General features: G+C 38.2%; 1 protein-coding gene across 2 annotated transcripts in view; it reads left to right on the top strand.

Annotated features, from left to right (window-relative positions):
- LOC106946002 (neural-cadherin-like) overlaps positions 1-15,898 on the top strand; it is a 123,548-nt gene that overhangs the window by 25,769 nt on the left and 81,881 nt on the right. For both annotated transcript variants that reach the window (XR_001424668.1, XM_015030045.1), the window contains exons 4-6: positions 5,979-6,106; positions 10,618-10,745; positions 12,442-12,565. Coding sequence is in view for 1 of the 2 variants with exons in the window: in XM_015030045.1 (XP_014885531.1) it covers positions 5,979-6,106; positions 10,618-10,745; positions 12,442-12,565 (380 nt within the window). In the remaining variant the exon portion in view is untranslated. The remainder of the gene's footprint in view (positions 1-5,978; positions 6,107-10,617; positions 10,746-12,441; positions 12,566-15,898) is intronic.

Below are 15,898 nucleotides of genomic sequence, written 5' to 3'. Positions count from 1 at the left end.
AAGGGTATCACTAATTTGCCTTAGAAAGTCATACAATATGCTTATTTTTGTTTCTGTTGAAGCACTTTGTGTATTGTGTATAATTTGTTTTTAAAAATGTCACCTTATAGATCTATATTTTTTAGAAAGTGCCCATCGGCTGCCAATTTTGTTCTTGAACAAAACCATTCAAATTGTCACAAATGGTCAATGCACATGACTTCAAACACAGTAACTGGGACGTTAACATTGATCTACCTACCTAATTCAAGTGATATCTAAAATAATAAAATCTAATGTTACATATTTTGCAGAACTCTAATATCTGACTTCTTTCTGTGTGGATCTTTTTGTTTGTTTTGCTTTTTCTTCTCATGAGCTTCATTAAGCTGCACATATAACATGTTCTCTTACCTTTGCTGGGAGATTGTTTGTTGTCGTGGTGATTTGTGCCGGGTTTTATCAGCAATAAAAGACGAACATGACTGGGAGCAGCAGGCTTCACCCGCCAACATGTGCATGCAAAACCTGGCAGCCAGAGGCCAGCGCGTTTCCAATCAATACGCAAATTAACAAGACAAATGAAATTCACTTAATTACATTGGGCCTTTTCAATCAGGCGCAGACAGGGTGTCAGATAAGGATTTCCCCTGGCCCAGGAGGAACGTATTATCCTTACCTAATGCAGCTGTTTGCTGGTTCACATGGCGCCGCTGCTGAAACAGAAGATGGAGGGACAAATTGAGACCATGCCTGGGGGAAAAAAATGAAAATGTCTTGCACACAAACAGATTCACTTTTGCATTCTGCTTGGTTTGCACCAAGCTGTCATACAGCAGCTCCCATAGCCCGACTCCAGACTAGCTATAAAACAGGAAGTGGTGGATGGAGAGATCCAATATGCATTGACTGGAGGGCTGGCTAGCTGTCTGACACACCATTTATACAAGGCACTCTGCGCTCTAAACTTGCTGTTTCACCTGCTGATTTGTACACAGACTGACTTCTGCGGGCTCCAGCCTCTGTGAGACTGATGTTTGCTTCTGTCACGGGAACTGAGGTAGGGAGTGCAGAGCAGTGTGATTTGTAATGCTGTTTATTCAGCCCATATGCTCTCAGTTTGACGCCTGTGTAGCTCCAGATCCGCAGAAGTGGAAAAAAGTTTTTTATATTTTAGAGCTCCCCCCCCACCCCCCTCCCATCTCTGCAGGAACTCCAACTAGCCTTGTAGACAAAGCAAACACTTCTCTGTCCTTCTTTTTCTCGTCCTCTCTCTGCTTCTTGCCTTTGGTCGAAGTAGGAGGTAATGCATTACGTATGAGGAGCGGTACAGAGGCCCGGTCTTGTGCTAACCCTGTTGCTCACAGACCATTTAAAAGGCTTTCCATCTTACGAAGACCTTCTGCTCCACACCCAGCCGAGCTTTTACATTTTGCTTCTTCTTTTCTTGCCTGTCACTCTTTGTTTGTCTCTCTGAGGCGCGTTCACAGCTTGAATTCCTATTTGTTGGAAAACACAAGGATGTTTATATTATTATTATTATAAAGGACTTTAAATGTGAGTTGCAGCAGATGTTGTTTTCCCATCAAACTGAAAAAAAGAGATAAGAGGAAATGAAAAGTTCTGGAAGTACTTGTTGGTGATTGGCTGATCAGTGTTTGTTTTAAACCAGTAAATAACAGAGAAATATTTAAAGGGCCAGTGTTATGTGTTTTCCAGGCACATGGTGTCATTTTGTAGCCCAATGAAGTAACTATGTAACCTTTAGTTTAGTTAGAAAATGCTGAATATCAAACACGACTTAAAAGAAATTTTACTTTGTAATTTAATGCCTTGAAATTGGCCCCATCTCTTTAAAAACTCCTCCTCTTTCTGAAACTCCGCCTCCAGGAAGTCATCACAACATGACTTCTCTAGTACTTACATACGGCTAGCAGACGATTTGCTTAGAATGAAAGAATAAACCTGTATCTACTTGCTAAGGTTTATTTTAATAAATTTGGTTTATTTGGACCGTTATCGGACCAATAGGTGACTTTTTCCCCATTTATATGTTTTCCTGTTAGTTTTCCTTCTGAAATGTTGTGAATGTTTCAGTAAAGAAAAGCTTTACGTTACCCAGGAACGGCCTTGTTGCTACAAATCAGCAGCTGCTCCCAGGTGTTGTATTTTCTTTAATGCTGTGACAACTGCAGTCATTTGATGTGGAACTGAATACTGATGAATCGCTGCACATAAAGGCCTGATTTAGCGAATGAAGCACTTGTTAAACTGTGTCGATCGTTAGCCAACAACACACAGTAGCTCAACAGTCCATGAAAAAAACCTGGCTTCTTCTTCCTTTAGTGGGGAATATGTTTGTACTCCCAGCTCTGTTCCGGCAGCTCCTCCATTTGAACTGCTCTGTCTGTTTTAGTCCGTCTCTCAGGTGCCTGCTTCTTATCACCAATTGACCAATTGACCAGTAAGCATGACATGCTAAGTCATGCTTACTGTAAATTGGTGCTCTCTCTCCTCTTCTGTCACCTTGTCCAGAGGTTGTTGCTGTACTTTTTATCCATTCCTCTTCTTATTTTTCTCTTGTCTTCTGTTTGGCTCTTGCAGCAGCCTGTGGCTCTCTCTCACTTCTGATTTTAATTTCCTTGGCATTCTTCTTTGGGACAACTGAAAGTCATCATTAGTTCCCCTGAAAATGATCACATTATTCTGAAAACAACCTGCGTAGCTTGACCAAACAGTCAGTTGTCAAGCTAACCTTTCTTTTTTTAAAAGCCATGCCTCACATCCTCACAAAAATGGTTCATAGTACAGACCCAATCAAACTTATAGAATAAATTTGTTAAAAAAAGAATCTTTAATTTCACCTAGTGACAGAGTTCTATACGACAGCATAGTAAATAAGAGGAATAGTTTTAGGCTGAAATATTTTGAGATCTTTCAAAGTTTCTAGATGAAACAAAAGTCAAAAATTTGCAAGAGAAATCTCAGAAATTGAGATTATTTTGTGGAAAGAACTAAGAAATGTCCAAGTTTGAACAGTCAAAACAATGGCTAGAAAAACCACAGAATATTTTAGATTAATCTCAGAAATTTTATAGAAAACCTTGGAGATTTCTTTGTTCAATTAGTTTAAAATGTTCAACTTTTGGTAATTTTCTGAGTTTTAAAAGTCAAATGTTTTTAACTTTTGAAAGTCAGAAATTTCCAAGAGTAATCTAAAAATATCCAGATTTTTTGGTGGAAATTTATTCCTTTTTTCCCTCTATTTACATTGTAATAGCTTTGTGACTTTGTAATAGCAATGTGATAGCAATTGCAATAGCAATTGTAATAGCAATGTGACTTTTGTCATGTTAGAAATATTTAGTTTAGGTAGTTTATTCTTTTTTTTGCTATTTGAACAGAATGTGGCTTAATGAATCATTTGCATTACAGCATATATCAATTAAATGTTACAAGGGAATAATATTTCTCAATATTTATAGCAAATTACATTGAAGTAAATTATGTTAGCCATCAGTGTTTTGTATCGACTATAATATAACAAAACAGAAGATGAACTTCCATTGTAATTTTCAAGCTGTTGTAATTTTAGCGATATACTCAAATCCATTTGGCCAAGTAGGAAACATTTTTTAGCTATTTTACATTTTAAAGTCTGTGGTAAGATGTCAGAGCATTGGCAGACTCTTGTGACTTCCAGCTTCCACTGACCGGTACATTCAGTCCGATGTAAGAATGTCTAAGTTAGCAAAACTCATTATGGATTTTTTTTTATTTTTTTATCTAGACTGAAACCAAAGTGTTTTTAGCTGAAACTGTAAGAGAGCCAAAAGGGATTTGGTTTATTCATTTTTTTATTTTTTTTTTTTTAATTGACACCCAGGAGCAAATGCTTTGGGTGCAAAGTGAATCCCTAATTTTGGCACTGGACTTGTGTGAGTATAGCTTCAGGTTAGCCATGGGGAAAATTAGAAACAATGAACTGCTGGACTCATGCTGTGACTGGATAATATTTTTAATTGAAAAGCAGGACGTGCTGCAGCATTGGCATGAGACATAATTCCAGACATATTCTCTGCAGAGACATCAGTAGAATTAGAAGGTTTTCCACTTCACTTAAAGTTCATTTCAGAACTTTAAGTGAAGTCCTGCGGAGGAACAGTAAGAGTTAATGGCAATAATTCTGGTGGACAAAGTTATCTCACCCTGGAATTTCCCTCGATTGTTCATAACTGGCGTTGAGTTGATTGTAATTCATCCACCGTCATTTCTCAAAGCTGGAGCAACAGAAAGGTAGTATTGTTGAGGTATCTGAGTGCTGCGGATCACGCCAGCCCTGTTCAGTTCCCTTTAATTGAATTGTAGTTTGTTTGTCTAGAAAGTTTAATTTGTTTTGGGAAGTGGGAATGCATAATCAAACTCTGATGTTGATAAAAAATAAAAATGCAGCAAACTCTTGCTCCGCCTAAAAATCTTGGGCTCTGCTTGGTGCGCTTTGAAATCAAATGTTCCAGCTTTTGGAGGAAAACGCTCCAAAAGCTGGAAGTAAACTAGTGCAGGGCATTCTGGGTAAATACAACTGAAACAAATGTATGAGTCTAGCGGTAGCAGGAGAAATGGTTCATGGTCTTTTGCCAAAGAGTAGAGAAATCCTCCAACTGCTAAAAAGATGGAGCTCATCAGGTTTCTCAAAGGGTTTGGTTTGTTTTTACAGTGCAGTATGAAAGTGAATCACACCAGCTGAAAATGTAACAAATTTTGGTCCCCAATTGAACCAAGTTTACTGGATTGTCAAGTGTGGAAACTCTTGGCATTGTTTCTACATGAAGGTGGGCTGGGCCCCTCAAATGAACAAAACCAGAGTTAATTTGAAAGTCAGGCAAAGAATGAAGCAATGAATGTGATTCTGATTGTTTGACTGATACTGATATTCATTATTGGTGATCTGATCACACTGAGAAGCCTCCAAGCACAGGTCCATAGTTGGTCCAGAACATTTTAAGGTGTCTGACTACAACCTGACCCCTTCAGAAGGACTTCACACACGGGAGACAATGTCGCTCCCTTTCTGTTCATTTCCTATAGAACTTGTGCAAAGAATTGCTCTAGCCAAGCAACTGACTAAATTGCACATAGAGGCTGGTGAAGCGACACAAGAAAGTTGAAAATTGTTCAACTTTTGCCACTATTGCACCCTGTTTGTTAGATGCTAGCTAATAAAAAGGTAATTAACACCAGAACCTCCAACACCTATACAGATGTTTACATATCTTCTAAAGTTATTCATAATATGTCTCCAATACCTTTACTCTAAACGTGCCTTCTCCATCTCTTTGTCTATAATGTTACTGAAGTTGTGCCAGAAATGTGATAATTTGTGTACGACATATAAAAACAATTGTAAATCTACAACTCCTGGCAACATCACCTGAAATCTTTCCTGGTAGAGAATGACAGGTTTATTTTTATTTTTATTTTTTTTGCCTGGCACATTACGACTTTGTTCCACCTAACCCTGCGTAAATAATGGATTTAAATAGCACATTTCAAGATGCTTTGGCGTAATTGTCATTTCCCACTTGAACTTTTGAAGTTCAGTCTGCATAATGAATTGTCAATGCGGGTCGGTATAAATGCCTTCTTATACTTCTTTACATAAGGTGCAAAGCACACCAGCTATGTTAACCAGTTCATTAACTTTTAATTTCCCATTTGAGTAAGTCAGAAAATAGAATGCAATAACTTTTGTTTGATGTTTGTTGACTGTCATGAAGAAAAAGAAAAAGAAAAAAAAACACATCCCAACCTGCTTTTGGAAAATAATCTCCATTGAGCAAATATCTACAGTTTACCCTGCTTTGTGCAGTTTTAACACATGAATGCCTCATGCAGGTCGTTGCCATGCGTTTCAGATGAGGATGGCAGGAAACCTTAAACTGGCCATACAGCAGGTCTCACACTTTTCTTCTCCCACATTTCTTTCTTTCTCCATCCAGAGTTAATAGATGGGACCCCAACCTTGAAAATCAACCATGGCTCTGGCACACTTGTGCTGCAGCTGCCAGGGAACATCAACGTGGCAGACAGGCGCTGGCATCGGCTGGACGTCCGTAGCAACAGCAAGGTGAGACACTTCATTTTACACAGGCTGGCACTTGTTTAGCATATAACCTGCAGGTCTTAGCTGCACTCTGTGCTGTATGGCTCCAGATGTTCCACAAAACAGCTCTTAAAGAAATATTCCTGCATGCAGTGTTTATGTTTTATCCATTTATTATGGGATGGATAACACTTAAAATTCCATGTGAGTAGCCTGACGTCCAGTCCGTTCGGCCCTCAGCGTTTGACTTTAGTAATTGTATGTTTATGATGGGATGTTGAGCGTTGAGGGTGTTTCTTTGCTCACTGAAGATGCTTACAGGGTCATTAAAAGCTTAATCCATCTGGAACATGCAGTGTTATGAAAATGTACAGGCCAGATTACAGTTTTCTTCTGTTTTTGCTTTATGTCACTCTTAACATGTTTACTTAAACAGATGTTTAAATTATACAAATGTAAAAAGACATTCATTCAGTCAAGGGAGAAGGCTTACACTCGTCTTCTGACGTTTACATGTTGTCCCCTTCAGTGGTTGTTGGTGCAGCGCCACCACAGGTAAGGAGGGGAACAGGTTTTTCGATTAGTTTGGTTAGTTTGACACAGTGCAGTGTGAAAGAGAACCACACCAGCTTTCACAAATATTGAAGTTTTATTCCCCGGTTGAACAGATTGTACTGGACTACCAGGTGTGAAAACACCCTAAGATGTTTTTTGACCAATCTGAGCCTTTGTGGAGTCATGAACACTGATCCTGACTGAGGGACCTGACGTCTGCAGTGCTTTGGTAGTTCTTCTGGGTTCTGTTGTGACCTCCTGGATGAGCCGTTATTAATGCACATCTGTAGTATTTTTGGTAGACTGGTCACATCTGGGAAGGTTCACCACTCTTTCGTTTTTCTTCCATTTGTGATTAATGGTACACACATGTACCAATATCTTTATAACCCATTCCAGACTGATACATGCAAACATTTTCTCATCTGTTCTTCATTTTCTTTAGATTGGGGCATAATGTTCTTGTTTTGAGCCCTTTCAGCCTACATTATGATAAGAGCGGTTTTGCTGTAACATTTTACACCCAGGTTTTATTATTCAAGAAATCAGTTAAAGTGCCTCAAAAAATGTAGATAGTTTATGATTTCATGAGGAGACTTGTTATATTTTCACCTCAGGCTATGTGGGATTGGACAGATTTTTTTTTCTCTTATTAAATGAAATCATAATGTGAAACTTCTTTAAAAGCTAAAACTTAACAAACAAAACGGGAACTATGGCAACAGTAATGCAGCGGCGATGCCGGTTGTTAAAGACAATCTGCATGGTTTTATTATTTTGTTGTTATTCCAATTTTATCCTGTCCTTAAATAATATAATGAATTTTGATGGTTACTGTTGAGCCAATCTGAGTAATCTGAAGAACTAAAGAAAAGGGAAAAGAAATCAATTTAGGCATTACAGCTACTTTACATCCATATGACTAATTCACATAATAATTTTGCTTCATGCAAGCCTAATTATTTCCATCCAAATAAGGTAGATGGGGTGATTTGCTGTTGTAAAGCTGTCTGAACTGTACGGCACAAAGGCAGATAATTGCAGTAAAAGTGAGATGGATGGTTACAACAGCCTCCTTTGACACTTTAAAGTGAAACGAATTAGCTAAATTAGGCTCATCTTTATTTGACTGAGAACTGCCTGAATCTTTTCACCTCCAAGGATTCAGAGTTTTATTCCTCCCTCTCAATATCAACAAGACTTTTGGATATTCTATTTTTGGAGGCTTTGATATAACGCAGCCTGACAACTTTGAGCTTTTCTGTCTTAGTTTCAGCATAGGAAGCAGCTGGACTGGACTCATGTCTGCCTCCTTTCATCCTAACATCCTCACCTCACCTTATAGAGGTTTGCGGTTCAGTACTGATAGGAGGAGTAACATAGGCAGGGCTCCATGTCTTCAAAACTTTATCCCTCTGAACTTTTGTACTCCAAACCTTTAATCTAACCTGGACTGTTAGTCCTCTACGGATCTGGTTACATAAACTAACCAGATCTGCTGGCACTGAGAGAGCCGCCCTACTAGCTGCTCATGTGTCGTAGTCTGCAGCTTGTTGAGGAGAGTTACTGCATGTGTGAGAGAGAAAAAAAAATCTGTCCAGTAGTATGGTGATCATTTCACTGAACTCCAATTCAGAATCGCACAGCATTCTGGGGGATGTAGGCAGAGGAAAGGCTTTAGTCGCTCCACCTCACAGTCCAGCTAAGCCAATAACTGCTTTACTTTTAACCTTAAAATTGAGCATTTTGAAATTTTGAAAATAAGTTTGCTCATTGGAAACTTTTTCGATATAATGGCACTAGAATGAGGTGTTTTGTTTTTTTTGTCTGCATTGGTGGCTCGCTGGTTTGATTCCCACTCCATCCGCCTCTGTTGTTGTCTCTTTGGGCAAGACACTTCACCCTGCCTTTTCCTGCTGGTGTTGGTGAGAAGGGTCGATGGCGAGAAATGGCAGCCTGGCAGAGCCGCCATCAGCGTGTGAATATGTGACTGAATGGAAATGACTGATTTCATTGCAGAGCCATCTCATTTCATAATTTCACAAAATTACAGTGAACGCACTTTTCTTGCAGCGTAAGTAATATGATCAATAACCAGATGTTACTACTGGAGGAAATGATGAAGAAGACGACAGGAAGTGTTATGAGGATGATTGGGCTGCAAGTTTATTTTTAAAAACTTATCGCAAGAACATGCTCATTCACGTGTGATTTTGATTCCATTTCTTTTTTTTAAATTGAAACATAGCAGTTGCAAAATTGTGTTTTTGACTTTAACGGAATATCAATAAAGTTTTGTGCACATTTGTAATGGAAACACAGCTACTGTTTTGGACCCACAGTGGAAACACAAAGGAAAGAAGCAACCGTAAAATGAAACCTCACAATTTAAAATATATTACAGTTAGCGTAAAAAAAAAAGTTTATAATTTGTTGGAGACCGGGCTGATTGGAAAATAATGCTTACATTATTATGTAAACCAATTTTTAAAAGGAAACTCAAGCAAACCAGTTACATACATTCATAATGTCTTGCAACCAGTTTTTATACTGTTTCTGTATATGGGTTGATTATTTAATATGTAAATGATTCCGTTTGTTGATTTTCTTTTGGTTATTCTTTTAATAGAACTATATGTACTGCGTTCTGTCCTGTGAATTGTATAGTGAGGTGTTTGTTTTTTGTGCGCTTACTTGTCTTAGGACAAAAGATGAAATTTATTTATTGTGCTAATTCCTGAATATTAATGTGCACTGTCCTAATCAAATGAATTAACTTAGATTAAGAATCTAAAATACTTACCACCCTCCACTTATCCAAGTTCCAGCCCTAGGATTCAAGGTAAAAACAAAAGTACTACCTGCCTAATGTCCACCTAGATAATGTTTTTATCATGGTAGATTCAGTGGAAATGAAGGAGGGAAAGAAAACCAGCCTGATAAATAGATTTCTCAGTTGAAAACCTTGACCTTAGTCCACCACTCAACCATTAAGATAGGTATTAAATTTGCATCCGTTACCAAATAAAAAATCATATTTACTCTTCATAACTTACAGGTTTCATTGCATCTTTTGAATTGATTGATTTTTTTTTTTTATTTATAAAAAATAAATACTTCAGGTCAGCCTCACATCAATATGTGTGGTTACACAGAATATTTAGCTCCAAAGGACAGCAATATTCTGAACAGTGTGAAGGCCAGACGGCTCCGAGACTCTATTGTTCCTGTAACCGGGATTAATCTGCATGGCGGTTATTTGAAATCAAATATGAATCTATTCACTTGTCCTGGATAGTCAGCAGAAGCTTATCCAGGCTGGAGATTTGACAGCTTGAGATCAGAAGCAGCGAGGGCACGGCTGTTTTCTGCAGATTTCAGCAGCCAAAGCCCTGAGTGCTATTATTTTACCACCACTGCGCTTTAGTATGGGAGGAAAATGTGGCAACAAACTGTGAAAAATGCTTTGGTGAGCCGTGCCAGTGATCCACTGATACCCCTTAAACTTTTTCACATTCTACTACAAATTCGATGAGATTTTCATAGGATTTTGTGTGATGGAAGGAAATGATACATAATTCACAATAAGCATTTTATGGATTTGTTTTCAGCTTTCATTGAGTCAGTACATTGTAGAACCACCTTATGTATTGTTATCATTTAATAAGATACTCAGTAGGTTTTTTACAATAACAATAAACAGTATTTTAACCATTGATCTGTATATTTTAGAACACAGATTCACTTGTGGATGACGAGCAGTTGTGTCTGCTGTGTAACAACTAGCATAAGACCCAGCAGGTAGCTTTGAAGTAAGCAGTGCAGAAACAAGTGAGTCACTGCTCCCATGATGATAGTAATACTAATGGGCCACAAGAAAGCAATAATTACAGTCATCAAGATGCAGAGAAAAACATGTTTTGTTTGCTTTTGATGCGATTATTTCTCACAGACGTAACCCTGATTTGTTTCCTCCCCAGGAAGTACGCTTCACCTTGGACCGATGTTCAGGAGCAGCAGTGATGGAAATGGAGGGTCTGGGCAGCTGGCTGACCACTGAGGACCACTCCTCCTGTGAAGTGATGGGTGTTACACCCAACGCTGACAGGTACAGAGAATGTCTCATTTTCCAAACGGAGAAGCATTTAGAGGCACTCTGGAATCTAATCTTTTACATTTAGAGATGCATTCGAGAATCATTAAAAGGGCAAAACAATAGGTACATATAACATCAGGCATTTGACAATGCTAAATACTGCAATGTGATGGTTTATTGTTTATTCACCTAAACCAGAATGGAGAGGCAACTTATGAAAGGCTATGTACGCTAAATGAGTTTGTCTTTCATCTCCATCTTATTTACTGTGGGGTTTTAGTGAGAAATTATTTACACACAGTTCTCAAAATTCTGCCATAATCCTCAGTTGGGTTGCTGTCTCAACTTTAACTGGGACATAATGACACAACAGGCCCCTATTCTAATTCATTCATGTTGGCCTGCTCTGACCCAACATGGGTTGAGCTCCTGCTGTTGGACACCTTGCTGATGGTACATTTAACATTAGCTTTATTTTCCTGACCCTTTGTATCTATGTCACTTAATCACATAGAGCAGGGATGCCCAAAGTGGGTCCTGGAGGGCCGGCATCCTGCATGTTTCAGTTCTCTCCCTGGTTTAACGCACCTGGATCAAATGATGGCTCATTAGAGACCTAAGGAGAATGTTGACATGATGAAAAGGTTGTTACTACCACCAGGGAGAGAACTAAAACGTGCAGGATGCCGGCCCTCCAGGACCGACTTCGGACACCCCTGACATAGAGACACAATGACAGACGTCAGAAATGAGGGACAGGATTATTGAATAAAAGAACTACAATTGTTTTCCCAAGTTGTTTTTGCCAGTGTAGTAATGGTTTTTACTTGCTCAAGTTGAGCGGATCGTCTGTGGAAGTAGCACAGCTGCATTTATAAGACTTGGAAATAGTTAGCTTAGAAACCGACCCATCCCTTCTCTCTCCTGACGTGTTTGTTGATTTGATCAAATCATCAAGTTTGCCTGAATTCACACCAGATGATTTACTCCACTGGGTCATAAACAGCATTTCCCCCAACACTGACGCTGACTTAATATTAATAGCATAGCATACAAAAGTGTAGATGCTAACCAGATTTTTCTTTTTTTTTTTTTGTACATGGCAGGATACATGATGGTGGAGCATTTCCTACATGGTTGCCAGTGATTAGCCAAGTACCTTCTCCATAATGCAACATTTGATTGCATCTTACTAAGCTTGCTAATGAAGTACATGAATGTTAATCATCTTCTTGTTGACTGACTGCTGAAAACACTGACAACTGAACTGAATGGCGAACTCCGAGCTAGTTGGAAATGGCTTAATAACTTGTAAATTTTTCTGAAGCTCTTACTGTTGAGAAGAGTAAAGACTTGCTGACTCATTATATATGTGTGTGTGTATATATATATATATATATATATATATATATATATATATATATATATATATAAAATCAATATATATATTGATTAAATTAATATAATAAAGCTGATTTAGAATTTAAATACTAAAAACCAAAGCAACATAAATACTACAGATATACAGATATTGGGATCACGTCTTATTGTTCTGTTTTTACTCAACTCCTGTTTGTTTTGCACTCTTAAATATCACACACACGTTGGTCCAAAACACTACCTGCCTCCAGAATGCTGTGTTCTAACGGTGCTGGTCATTACGTGTTCATATGACTCTGTGTTTTTTTTTTTGTTTGTTTATTTTCAGACACCTAAACACGAGTCAAGTTCTCCAGCTCGGCGGTGTGAACGAGGACATTCCCTACATCTACCCTCAGCTTCAGCACAAACACTTCACCGGCTGCATCCGCAACCTCATTGTGGACAGCAAGGTAACAACATACTGCCTGTTATCCACACACACATCCACACACACACCCACATATGACCAAACAAACCACTTAAACATCAGCAGGAAAGCAAACCCAAACTCACACCTGCACTCCAGCTGATAAATGCGTTAATAACACGTTTCAACATTCCCAGTGCCCTTGTGCCATGTTAGAGAGGGTTTTAAGCTTTTAACTGGAACCTCAAAGTCTTTTCAGACACTACACACACACGCACACACACACACTCTCTGAGAGTGAAATGTAATATCAGCCTCGGCACTCCTGGCCAGCGCTCCCTTCAACCTTCTCCTGCTGGGTTGTTGTTATAAAAAGTTGGACTTTACGCTCAAAGCATGACAGTCCAAACCCAGCCCTGCCTAAACCCGAGTCGTTTCTGCAAGAGCAGATGGCTCTGGTAGAAAATCTGCGTGTGAATTTGTAGACTTGGAAATTTGACATTTTTTTCTGGAACAGTATCCATGAGATGGAGATGGTGTTTGCTCTTTTCGATGTAAAACTGTTAGCATAAAATTACAGGTGTTTTAACAAATTGCTGGGTGTGAAAAAAGGGGACATAAGTGATACAGTGCTGTAAAAAATGAATTGTTCTCTTACAGATTTTTTTTTCTCTTTGCTTATTAAATGTTTTAGCTAATTGGAAATATTATCAGACAACCATAACTAGAGTTTCAGTGGCATTTGCTATTTTTTCTGGTTTAGTTTTCCTAATCACATGCAGACCTGACAGCTGTCTCACCTACAGAGTAACAAACACAAGAGTATAGAGGACCTGAGCTGAGATAGCACTCTCTATCTCCCATGGCTGTAAATCTGGTTGAAATGCTGCAGCATGACCTGAAACAGGCTTTAAATTCAAATAACTGTGCAAAAAAAAATTAATAAATAAATAAGGATAGGTCCAAATTCTTCAATAGTGAATATGAACGATATAGCAAGTACTTGATGACAGTCATATCAACTTACTCATTAAGACACTTTAATGAAATAAAATCTGTTGGGGGCAAACACTTTTCCTTGACTGTGTATGTTTATTATTGTGAAGTACTGAAGGCTTGGCTCTAGTGGGATTTACCTTAGCCAGAGATAAAGCAAGAGTATGTTCAAAAACTGTGTGCTAATGAGATAAATCTGCACGGTATATGTGGGCGGACGCAAAGATAATAAACCTCCAAAGAGAGGGAAGAGTGGGCGTTTTGATGATTAATAACGTTGATGGACATGCTTCAGCATTGTATGCTTCAGGATTTTCATGGTTTCTCCTTTGATGCCCTTTTATTTTATTTTATTTTTTTTTTTTTACTGAATGTGTTAACGTTTCACTTTCATTGCCATAGCAACATGGTCTGTTTCAACCAGGATGCAAGTGCCTGTGAAGAGATGAAGGTAGTTCACGTGGATATTAGCATTTACCTGTTCTTGACCCTCACAGCACTGTGTCAGCTCCATTAAACACTTTAAAGACAACAGCAGGAAGCAGTGAGGGGAGGTTACTGCTCTGAGGTAGAAGTCTGGATGAAGGAAAAGAAAAAAAAAAAGATTTTTTATTTTTTATGCTTTTTCCTGTCTTTCATAATTATGTTTCTATTCCAGAGCCTCGCCTCTTCCCTCTGGCTGTCATTCGCCATTGTCTGCTTTTAAGTCTCTCTATCCTCATCCTGTCATTTCCCAGCTTGTCTGTCTCCTCTCAGCCCTCACATTTAGATTTCTGCACTAAGTTTTTCTCTGGTTTTGACACGTCTGTCACTCCATTTTTAGGTTGGAGCTTTTCACTTACAACAGTTGGGGTAATGGCTTTGTGAGTGTGAGCAGCTTTGCGTTGCTCTGCAGAAACGTTTGACCTGCAGTCGTTTTTTACGAAGCGTGTTATCAGGGTGTTACTGATGCATTACATTACTCTGCAGAAGTACTGAGTTCCCCCATTTTGTCACGTTACAACCACAAACCTCAAAGTACTTTGGTGGAATTTTGTGTAAAAGACCAATACAAAGTGGGTTTCATAGTTTTACAAATAAATATTTAGAAAGTGTGGCATAAGGCCAAAACGTGGCAAATGTCTCTACGATTTAAAACTTTTAGGTTCATCTTTGTCTTAAATTATAACTCACTTCAGTTCAGTTTCTGTTCAATTTATTTATATAACACAAATTCACAAAAAATGTCTTGAGAACATTTACAAAAAAATAAATTTAATTCAGTTACACATACATTCCATTTAATCTTAGATATTAAACGGTGCTTTCAGTTTTTTTTACTTTTATCAGTTTTCCATATCAAGACTGAAGCATTTGCCTTGTATTTGCAGAATAACTCAAGCTCAGTCAAATAGGACAAAGATAAAATCTAAATGTATGTTTTAAATCTTTCTACAATTCTTTTAGGTCTGAACTTTGACCTCGCACACAAATACATTTTGAATGGTTGTTATATTTTAGCTCTGGTTTTGGGGATGGGTCCGATGAGCTTAAAATAAATAGTGACTCTAAGAAACTCATAAGAAACCTAACAATTTTGAAATATCATAAGGACTCCAGTAGCATACAGTACATGGTTTGATTTTTGTCACTAAGCTACATTTCTGTTCTCATCAAGCCAGTAGTGAAGAAAATAGTCAAAGTAGCAACTCTGACAATACAGCCAGGGAGATCCAAACATTGTTTACTGGAATTTATCTGTGTTGTGATAAATGAAAATGTATATTATGATAATACATTTTTATGATAATGATACGATAAATGCCCACATGCTGTTGTCCTGGAAGTTTTTATTCTGGGATTGCCGTGTTTTTAGCTTTGCCCATCCCCCCATCTAATCCAACCAGCAGCCCGCTGAAGTAAAATACTCCCACAGAGGGAGAGCACCACCAGTATATATCTCTGTGTCTCAGTCTGCCAGGTTTATACATACTTTGGTTTTGAAACTTCCAGCAGTCTTGATTTGAATCTGTCCTTAAAATACCAGAAACATCTGTGTTGCAGTGGGCACATTTCTGCTAATCCGCTAATAGTCCAGCTAATTTTTAGCTTAGTGTTTTAGCTAGCTTTAAAGACATTCAGTGCATTTAGCTTCCCCTCGGTTATTTTTTTTTTTTTTCTGGATAATTTACTTGGCTGTTTTGTAACCTTTCAGATGAACCTTTCAGTTCTACATCTTTACTGAAGTTTTGGTTATTGACGTCAGGTTGTCAGACGTTATATTCATGCTCGTTTTTTGCTGTTGGTGAAGACCATTTACAAATCAGTCTTGTTTTCTGTCCACATTCACAAATTAACAAATTAACTTTACTTAAAATATGAAACATACAGGAATAAAATG

Source organism: Poecilia latipinna, unplaced genomic scaffold, assembly GCF_001443285.1.
Source record: "Poecilia latipinna isolate Pla-1442-1.1 unplaced genomic scaffold, P_latipinna-1.0 Scaffold170, whole genome shotgun sequence".
Classification (NCBI taxonomy): Eukaryota; Metazoa; Chordata; class Actinopteri; order Cyprinodontiformes; family Poeciliidae; genus Poecilia; species Poecilia latipinna.
The sequence above is the reverse complement of the archived record's forward strand: the minus strand, read 5'-3'. Positions and strand labels throughout refer to the sequence as shown.